Consider the following 11036-nt stretch of genomic DNA (forward strand, 5'->3'; position numbering starts at 1 on the left):
CAAACCACCACAACATACTATGCCCTACCCAACTCACGCGCCTGCCAACTAAAACATAATTCAAATACATAAAATAGTCAGGAACGTTGACATCCAGGTGAAGGTATACTGCCTAGCTATCCCCTCTTCTTTTACCTTGAAGATGGCTCTTGATGAGAGATTCGAGAGTGTGTTCAAATTGTGTGCGGTCATCAAGGCAAAGGGTGGTATTTAAGAATTCAAATATCAAGATATATTTTGATTTGTTTAACACTTGGTTACTATGTATTTCCATATGTGTTATTCATAGTTTTGATGCTTCACTGTTTTCTACAATGTAAAAATAGAAATGAAAAACCCTTGATAGAGTAGGTGTTCTAAACTTTTGACCAGAGTGTACCATCAGGAGCCTTATACGTCGTACTATGTATAGCAATGTGAGGACTCTCATCTGCACTTGTGAGAACCTAGCCTGAAAGTGTTATGCAACATAGCACTGTGATATGGTTTTGTGTTTCATCCCGTAAGGCCGCCTTAGAGAAAACCTGCCAGGCCTTTAGGTCTGACCAGACGGAGTATGACGCGTTTCTGGATCACATGACTCTCTGGCTCCAGGAGCACAGGCAGTGGAGCTGTTCAGCCTGTGTGATACAGACAGCACTGGTACCCTGATCGCCCGAGAACTTTGAGCTGGGTAATCCACTCCCTCTTCTGGTCTGTTACCACCTCATTCAGCCAAATGACCAAATATCTGCTGGAAATCTATCTCAAAGCTTCTATCTGCTCATGGCTGCACATTAATGGTATGCCAGACGGTATTACCCTTCCTATAATGACGTCCAATACTTCTTTTCAATGCTAGTAGTTCACTCTAGCATGTTTCAGTGAGTTCCATTTGGAAATGTTGCGATATGATTCTTTTCCACTGTAGACCCCTTGAAAAGTAAGGTCAAATGTTCTCTGTCTCAGCTCTTTAATGTAACATAAAGAAACCACTGTGGCAAGCAACTAAAACCGTTTTATGAGACTCCTAGTCAGTCCTATCTGAATGCCACTGACTGTGTGGGCTTTTATTGAAGTATATAGTGCTTATGGTCAGTGTTCTGATTCAGACTCTTAGAATGCAACCACTTGTTCATTTCCTGGAGAGCTTGTAAGTGGCCCTCTCACCCCCCACAGATAACAGCTCGTCCTGGGAAACAAAAACAGAACAATGTTCCTTTTGTCCTTCAGGCCCCAGACATTGAGTTTACTGTAAGTTTCTTCAGAAGAAAACATTAATCSTTCAGAAAGTTGGAGCCAAGGAGAACCAAGGAGCACAGTCAGCCTTAAATCCAACATTCAGGCCTCTTATTTATTTATTAAAATGTTATTTAACCTTTATTTAACTCTTGGCTAATGCCTCTGTGGATAGAGCCATTCAATGGCTGATTCAGAGAGATAGCATCATCATTGGTATAAGAATCACTATCTAGGGGATTAGCACTTTATAATGGACATATAATAGCCACAATTTCTGTAGATTGTCTCTGGTATAAAAAGCAATAAGTTCAAATTGAAAATCCCTTACATCCTTAGGCATGACAGATTTGGGGATTCCATGTCTGCAATTTCAGCTGGATCTGCTGTCTCAGCTACTGAGGAGAGGCAACGATGGGGAGATTGATTACAGGGACATGAGCAACCAACTACAGAGAGTAAGGTAAAGCAAAATCAGCATTCTATTCAAATCAATCAAATTGTATTTGTCACATGCGCCGAATACAACAGGTATAGTCATTACAGTGAAATGCTTATTTACAAGCCCTAACCAACAATGCAGTTAAATAAAAGTAACAAATAATTAAAGAGCAGCAGTAAAATAACAATAGCGAGGCTATATACAGGGGTGCCGGTACATAGTCAATGTGTGGGGGCACCGGTTAGTCGGGGTAATTGAGGTAATATGTACATGTAGGTAGAGTTATTAAAGTGACTATACATAGATACGTAATAACAGAGAGTAGCAGCAGTGTAAAAGGGGGGAGGGCAATGCAAATAGTCTGGGTAGCCATTTGATTAGATGTTCAGGAGTCTTATGGCTTGGAGGTAGAAGCTGTTTAGAAGCCTCTTGGACCTAGACTTGGCAGCAGTCCATACAGCCTGCCATCGGGTAGCAGAGAGAACAGTCTATGACTAGGGTGGCTGAGTCTTTGACAAGTTTTAGGGCCTCCTTACACCGCCTGTACAGAGGTCCTGGAGGCCAGAAGCTTGCCTCAGTGATGTACTGGACCGTACACACTACCCTCTGAGTGCACTTCTCGGTACGGAGTCTGAGCATTGCCATGCAGGATGCAACCCATCAGGATGCTCTCGATGTGCATCTGTAAAACCTTTTGAGGATCTGAGACCCAGCAAATCTTTCAGTCTCCTGAGGGGAATAGTTGTGTCTCGCCCTCTTCACGACTTCTGGTGCTGAACCATTTATTTGTTGGTGATGTGGACACCAAGGAACTTGAAGCTCTCAACCTGCTCCACTACAGCATCGTTGATGAGAATGGTTGCGTGCCCGGTCCTCCTGTTCCTGTAGTCCACAATCATCTCCTTTGTTTTGATCACGTTGAGGGAGAGGTTGTTGTCCTGGCACCACATGGCCAGGTCTCTGACCTCCTCCCTATAGGCTGTCTCGTCATTGTCGGTGATCAGGCCTACTGTTGTGCTGTTGTGTCATATGCAAACTTAATGATGGTGTTGGAGTCGTGCCTGGCCTTGCAGTCATGAGTGAACAGGGAGTACAGGAGGGGACTGAGCACGCACACCTGAGGGGTCCCCATGTTGAGGATCAGAGTGGTGGATGTGTTGTTACCTACCCTTAGCACCTGGGAGCGACCCGTCAGGAAGTACAGGATCCAGTTGCAGAAGGAGATGTACAGTCCCAGGGTCCTTAGCTTAGTGATGAGCTTTGAGAGCACTATGGTGTTAAACTCTGAGCTGTAGTCAATGAATAACATTCTCACATAGGTGTTCCTTTTGTCCAGGTGGGAAAGAGCAGTGTGGAGTGCAATAGAGATTGCATCGTCTGTGGATCTGTTAGGGGGGTATGCAAATTGGAGTGGGTCTAAAGTTTCTGGGATAATGGTGTTGATGTGAGCCATGAKCAGCCTTTCAAAGCAGTTCATGGCTACAGACYTGAGTGCTACTGGTCGGTAGTCATTTAGGCAGGTTACCTTAGTGTTCTTTGGCACAGGGACTATGGTGGTCTGCTTAAAACATGTTGGTATTACAGACTCAGACAGGGAGAGGTTGAAAATGTCAGTGAAGATACTTGCCAGTTGGTCAGCGCATGCTCGGAGTAAACGTCCTGGTAATACGTCTGGCCCTGCGGCCTTTTGAATGTTGACCTGCTTAAAGGTCTTACTCACATCGGCTGCGGAGAGCGTGATCACACAGTCATTCGGTATAGCTGATGCTCTCTTGCATGTTTCAGTGTTACTTGCCTTGAAGCGAGCATAGAAGTAATTTAGCTCGACTGGTAGGCTTGTGTTACTGGGAAGCTCTTAGCTGTGCTTCTCTTGGTAGTCTGTAATAGTTTGCAAGCCCTGCCACATCCGCCGAGCATCGGAGCCGGTGTAGTACGATTCGATCTTAGTCCTGTATTGACACTTTGCCTGTTTGATGTTTCGTTGGAGGGCATAGTGAGATTTCTCATAAGCTTCCGMGTTAGAGTACTGCTCTTTGAAAGTGGCAGTGCGGATGTTGCCTGTAATCCATGGCTTCTGGTTGGGGTATGTACGTACAGTCACTGTGGGGACGACATCATCGATGCACTTATTGATGAAGCCGGTGACTGATGGGGTGCACTCCTCAATGCCATCGGAAGAATTCCGTAACATATTCCAGTCTGTGCTAGCAAGCAAGTCCTGTAGCTTAGCATCTGCTTCATCTGACCACTTTTTTATTGACCGAGTCACTGGTGCTTCCTGCTTTAATTTTTGCTTCTAAGCAGGAATCAGGAGGATAGAATTATGGTTAGATTTGCCAAATGGAGGGCGAGGGAGAGCTTTGTACACGTCTCTGTGTGTGGAGTACAGATGGTCTAGAGTTTTTTTTCCTCTGGTTGCACATTTAACATGCTGGTGGAAATTTGGTAAAACTGATTTAAGTTTCTCTACATTAAAGTCTCCGGCCACTAGGAGCGCCACCTCTGGATGTGCATTTTCCTGTTTGCTTATGGCAGTATYCAGCTCATTGCGTGTGGTCTTAGTGCCAGTATCGGTCTGTGGTGGTATGTAGACAGCAATGAAAAATACAGATGAAAACTCTCTCGGTAGATAGTGTGGTCTACAGCTTATCATGAGATACTCTACCTCAGGCAAACAAAACCTTGAGACTTCCTTAGATATCGTGCACCAGCTGTTGTTTACAAATATACATAGACCGCCACCCCTTGTCTTACCAGAGGCTGCTGTTCTATTCTGCCGATAAAGTGTAAAACCCGCCAGCTGTATGATGTTCATGTCGTCGTTCAGGCACGACTCGGTGAAACATAAGATATTACAGTTTTTAATGTCCCGTTGGTAGTTTAATTTGCTCTAGGTCTCGGATTTTATTTTCCAATGATTGCATGTTTGCCAATAGAAGGATGGCAGTGGGGTTTTCTCGCTCACCTACGATTCTCTGAAGGCAGCCCGACCTCCACCCCCTTTTTTCTCTGTCTTCTCTTCATGCAAATGACGGGGATTTGGGCCTGTTCCCTGGAAAGCAGTATATCCTTCACGTCGGACTCGTTGGACTCGTTAAAGGAAAAAGCTACTACCAGTTCGTGGTGAGTAATCGCTGTTCTGATGTCGGAAGGTTATTTTCGTCATAGAGACGGTAGCAGCAAATTATGTACAATAAGTTAAAAAATAAGTTACAACAACGACAAAAAAACGAACAAAATAACAGTTGGTTAGGAGCACGTAAAATGTCAGCCATCCTCTCCGGCGCCATTCTACACCACGCCATTCTCAAACATTCTAGTGTGGATGTTTGGCATGTTTGTATTGGTTTCTATTGAGTTTTTATCATTCTGTTGAAAGAGTGGAGGGTAAGGATGAGAGGAGGAGATGATGTTCCTGCTGTTTGGAGATCACTAGAGAGAAGCTACAGCCCAGTCCTAACTGTCAGCTAGGATTGTGGAGCCCACACCACCTGAGACAAACAGGTAAGCATTCACATACAGTACATACTGCACAAACAAGCACTCAGACATACAGTATCTATACACACAGAAATACTCATGCTACAGTACATCACCCAGACAGGTCACTTAAAATTAGCTCCCATTGAAAATACATGTCAGCCATTTATGTTTACGCTGAGGTTCAAAGTGCCTGTGTAAAATGAGGCAAAGCTAAAGGCCAACAATTTGTACTAGATGAATTGTTTCAAATTCTTGTGGTTCAATTGGAAAACAAAGCAGCACTGATGACAGTAAATATGTAGGCATATGCACAAATTGCTGCTATACCAAAACAGCCAGTCTGTGAGGTTAACCATGACAACCAACCCTCTCAGGACAACGCTATTTCTGACCTTGTAACTCTGTGATCAGCGTTAAATCACTTTGGGACACATCTCATAAAGACCTTGRATTGCACAGTAAGGWGTATAAAATAGCATAGCTGATCATAAGYGACAGTATATTTATCATCCACCTATTCTATTTCCAAACATGTTCCAGGTTCATTCTTCTGAGTATCAGACTTATACCATTTGACTARGGAGGAGRCCATCCAGGGAGCTTTGAGGTGGTGCTRCCCAGGAGCACCAGGGTGTCCAGCCTGTTCAGGGTGATCGAGGAGCGGGTTGGGATCCAGACCACCAGCCTGCAGGTGTTCAGAACCKGAGTTCCCTCCCAGGAGTCCTTCCTACCGCCAGACAGCTCTCTGGGGCAGTGTGGCTTCACTGGAGGCCCTGAGGACTCACCCAGACAGGCAACACTGTTCTATGACTACAGGCTGGAGTTAACTGACTGCCCCATCCTCAACTGTGACCACTACTTTGGTTCTAAGCAACCTCAGATTGGGGAGGACTACTTTGCATCAAGGCCTGTCTAGGTGACCTGTATAACTTATAGTATCAGCTGTGTAACTTACTATATCAGCACTTTTTTGATGTACAGATTTCTCTTTGTGTGACTAGCACCATGAAGCAATTACAGTTGATAATTGGCTGTGTTTAGCTAATTATTAAATCTGATAATTAAAAGTGCATTAATGTCAGCGTTATACCAGGGGAGAAAATGGATGACTTGGGCAGAACACTCRTTACAATCAGCAGCTTCTGACATAGTTTTGTGTTTACCTGCAAGCATGAAGTATGCAAAGTGTGAGATTGCCTTTTTAATGCCAAAACAACCATTTTCCTATAGGCCTCAGGGCACAGTGGAGAACCCTGGGGTGTGTCAAATTGAGTGTTGTAGTGGAAAGTGCTGCTCTAGTGGAAACCAAAGGGCACTATAAATGGCGGCTCTTGTGGTGGCCCACTAAAGCGTGTCTGCCCTGAGTGAGACACACCCTTGGTTTCCTGCTACCTCCCCCTGTTTAAAAGCACTTGGTCAACAGCTGGAGTTCTTATTCACCCCAAAGTGTGCCGTTGCTTTATTTGGCCTTGTTACGTCCCACGCCGTAGAGTGTTCAACCATCTGGGGATGCAGGTTGTACCGTCTGTGAGGCAACAACCTCTATGGGTAGAAGGCAATGTAGGGAATAACTCAGGAATWWRMSAGCTCTCATTTTGCTTTAAAATCTAAATAACATTTATTTAATATGTTCAAAAATACTGGACAATATAAGTATAAAAAAATGGAATACTCTTATTTGTCATCAATAAAATTGAAGACTTAACACTGTTAAGAGAGATAGTTGACTTAAAACTGTCATAAAGAGTAATTTGTTTATAAACATTTCATAAACAGTCATAAGTTAGAGTGTCACTGTCACCACATGGGAAAAGTCAGAGATGTTTAGCAGTGAGGTTTTGATACCTCCAGGAATCTATATTAGATTATCACTGAGATCCACTGAAATGCCTTATAGATAACCATAGAGTCCATGACAACCTTCCGTTATACTGTAGTGCTTCAGAAAGTATTTCACTAATAGCACTTCCGTAAATATCCAAAGTATACAGCCACTACGACATAAGGATGAGTCATTGTTTTTACTCAAAAAATACATTATAATTTACAGTTCTATAAAAAATGTTATATTTGCATAAGTTCTTATGGGTTTTGGCATTTGTAAAGCTGAGCAATCTTCAGACAGAATGCTGTGCACTATCCATTTGTAGTCAGTAGATAGTGGCCTTGAAGACACAAATAGCTCAACCCTGCTCACAACAACTGCCTTAACCTCTGTTCTTCTCTACTCTCCCAAACCCAGTGTTTTCTGGGTACGAAGGACAGCTCACCATGCAGATTTATTCACATGCTGACAAGAAAAGGGGCAACAGAAAACACTTCTGCAAAGCTGTCTGGACCATGTTGTTGATACACATGTAGTGTTTGAATTTGAATTGGCATTCATTCAAAAGGGGTGCTTCAGAGAAGACTTGAGCAATAGTGGATTCAGTCTAGTGGTTTCATCCTCCTTTGAGTGTCCGCCTGTTCATTCTATGTACAGTAAAGCTTAATTTAAAATACTCAGTGAGGAGTGATTATTCACCAAAACAAAATAAACAGTCAAGTGTCTTGTATCCTTTGGTTGAGGAACACGTCTCGTAAAGTACTGACAGACAACTAAGCTCCTTAGTTGGATAAAGAGAGAAGATTAAGCTCCCTTCTGAGCGGGTCAGGTCCACATGGGGAAGCCCTCAATGACAACTTCTTTCCACTCAGCAGCGTGCTCACTGAGCTCCTTCCCCGTTGATTTGGACTCGTTTTTTGGCACCCAGCAATCTGAGGGCATCTCCAGATGAAAGAATGAGCTCTCTCCCACTGTGACCGGAGAGAACGAGAGAGAACATCAGAGGGGTGTTAGCAGAGGGAACGACACTGACTCTATGTTGTGTTTTATAACTCTATTACCTAAATACATATCCAGTACTGTATTACAACTTCTTAATCAACAAGGGTGTAAAGACCAGTTCTCCATGTTACACTACTTAATGTGGTATTTCCAGCCCAGCAGACTGATGCCGTTCAACAGCCAGGACTACGATCTCCACACTCAGCTTCTGGCACTGGGCGGCTGGGACTTCTGGTAACCGGACATGCTTGTATAGTCCAGTCCATCTTCCGAGTGGTTTTCTACACAGGAACAAGAGGATGCAGGAAGCGTTGAGGTTGGGTCTGAGGAACATGCTGACCTGCTCTATAGCGTATAAAAGCAACATCTCTGCTGTTTCATCCTCCCCTATCCCCCCATACAGGGGGCACCACATGTTATAGAATCCTCCAGCAGTACCCTGCATGCATTATACATAAGTCAGAGGCTTTCACAGACCAACAGTTTTCGTTTAATTAAATGATGGAAAACAGCACTTTTAGTAGAATTTGAAGCCAAGGCAGACATTGGAATGAGGGTGATATAATAGCCATTGCAGCTGCCTATTGTGGCAATAGAAGGAGTCTACCGGTTCTATCTAATTACCTTAGTGTTCTCAATGTGGTTCGATGGCTGACTTCAAAGGAGGTCACACATTTACCACTGTTGTACACCTGTTAGTAACCAAGCTTAAGCCCACCCACATCCATGCACCAACACACACCACACACACCACACACACCACCCAACACACACACACAACACACACACACCAACACACACACCACCACAACACAACCACACACACACAACACACCAACACACACACACACACACACAACACACACACACAAGTGTTGGGGAAGCTACTCTGAAAATATAGTTTTCTTTACTTTCACACTGGAAGAAGTTAGCTAAACTAAAGCCTAACCTTAAGAAAAATATAGTTTACTGACACTAAAGTTACTTTGAAAAAGTAGTTTCTACAATTCAAACTACTTTTGTAAAAATGATCATATGTAAATCTCAAATGTCTCATAGACAACAAATTTCCAGAACAGAAACTTGGGGTCATATGTTATACAGAATGTTGTAATTGAGTTTATTGAACACAAAAACCGATGTTCCAAGTGAGACATTAGGCAGCTCTGATGCTGCAGAAGAAGGAAATGATGCCTACTTCACCCATATTTTATTTTAGCCCCCAACAAAGTATATATGGAGGTAGTTTTAGTGCCTACAATAAGAAGGTAAAATACATGTCAAAAAATACGATCATCGTTCTGATCTTTCTTATATCTCTCAGACATAGGACAGACACTTCTGAAACAAATGTCCTTCTTTATTTTTGTGGGGGGACTATCTGTTGTTTTCACATGTCAGTGGAATCTGTTATTGCAATGTGTTTTCTATGGTTAATAGGCAGCAAATGACAAATTCAATGTTTTGTTAAAAAAAAAGTATAATTTCTCGGACACCTTAAGGGGTTCTTCAAATTCAAATCAAATAGCTAAATGATCCTTGGTATTGCCATCTTAACAATTCCATATGTTAGCTTAGTAGACACCCCTCCCCAGGCTTAGACAGGGCTATGACTCTACGGATACATTACTAGTTGAACTTACATGTAAGTTCACTATTCCCAGCACACCCACACACACACACACCCCAACACAACACACACCACACACCACACACACAAACAAAGACACCAACTAAAAACAAAAACAAACCACACACACGACACACACACACCACACACACACCCACACACACACACCAACACACACACACACACCACACACACACACAACACACAAACACACAACACCCACCCCACACCCACACCACCGAAGTCCCAACATAGGCTCAATACCTTCTTGCTATCTGTAGTTGAGATCTACGTACAAGTTCAACTCCTCATCATTTAAAGCTAGATTTCCTGAACTTTGATGCATGATGATGTAAACAGTTAATCATGGGAAATATGTAACCTTTAACTAATTAACCTGCGACTATGAGGTTTGAACAGCATGCAAGGGGGGGGGGGGGGGGGCGGGGGGCTTAATTAGGAGTCAAAATCACCTGACCAAATAAGAGCCACACGCCCTCGCACGACAAGGCTGTCTTTGTAAAAGGCACAGACAGAATGTTAGAGGCTTTTTCCAAGTTTCATTGATTTCCCCATGCAGAGAGAAGAAAATACGAAGGGAGGTGAGAGAAGAAAAAGGAAGATGAGACTTTGGGTGAAGGGAGAAGCAAAGGAGGAGGTGGAGGAATAAAGACAAGGTTCACCACCCTTCCATCACCAAGTGCCAGGCCTAGACCAATGAGGTCTCTGTGTAGCTCCACAGTAAACACTTCATCCTCTCTTTCTCTCTCTTCCTCCACATTATCTTCCTCCACATTCCATTCTTCTGCTCGAATTCACTTCTGGGCAGCTGCCTGCTGAGGAGAACCAGAACACCCCACATCTAGACACAGTTCCAATCCACCTTAACTCTGTTTTTAAGTTTCTACTTTTCTGTTATTGTGGCCCTTTAATAATGAAATGATAAAGAAATCATATCATTATAAGCAATTTGAGACAGGTTGACTTTCAGGAGAACCACTGAAAGTAGTGTCTGGTTCCCCTTTGGTTTTCCCTCTACTGTCATTAGGGGTCCTCTTGTCCTGTCCGTCTGTCTGGTCCTTATTGTTCAGTATGAAGGAGAGCTGTTCTACACTACTGGCTGTGGTGCAAGTCCAGGAGGCATTAGCTGTTATAACAGGATGATTATTTCTCCCAATATGAAATATATTGATGGATCAAGATGGAGGTTCCTCTGAGCTGCTCAGAGGACCATTTGGTTTGACCTCCCTCAACATACATATTATACTAGAACTGATATTGAACACAGATGTTGCATTGGACTCCATTTAAATATCAATGTCAAGTCTGAGTGCTATAACACTTGTGGGGAGTCCACTAAATGCTAGACGTTGTAATGAGAACCATACAGAACCCACTGAGACTAAGCTGTAAGGAGCTTTGGGCCTTGGGAAATG

The 11036-nt window shown here is 43.3% G+C and overlaps 1 protein-coding gene across 1 annotated transcript in view; it reads right to left on the reverse strand.

The window, feature by feature from the left end:
* Positions 1 to 6797: 6797 nt before the first annotated feature.
* The window catches only part of LOC112081331 (ras-associating and dilute domain-containing protein), a 28988-nt gene continuing 24749 nt past the window's right edge, over positions 6798 to 11036 (reverse strand). The window contains exons 7-8 of the mRNA XM_070449794.1: positions 8135 to 8357; positions 6798 to 7939 (exon numbers count right to left, since the gene is read on the reverse strand). Coding sequence (XP_070305895.1) covers positions 7849 to 7939; positions 8135 to 8357 — 314 coding nt within the window. The 3' untranslated portion in view covers positions 6798 to 7848. The remainder of the gene's footprint in view (positions 7940 to 8134; positions 8358 to 11036) is intronic.

This window comes from Salvelinus sp. IW2-2015, linkage group LG20 (genome assembly GCF_002910315.2).
Source record: "Salvelinus sp. IW2-2015 linkage group LG20, ASM291031v2, whole genome shotgun sequence".
Classification (NCBI taxonomy): domain Eukaryota; kingdom Metazoa; phylum Chordata; class Actinopteri; order Salmoniformes; family Salmonidae; genus Salvelinus; species Salvelinus sp. IW2-2015.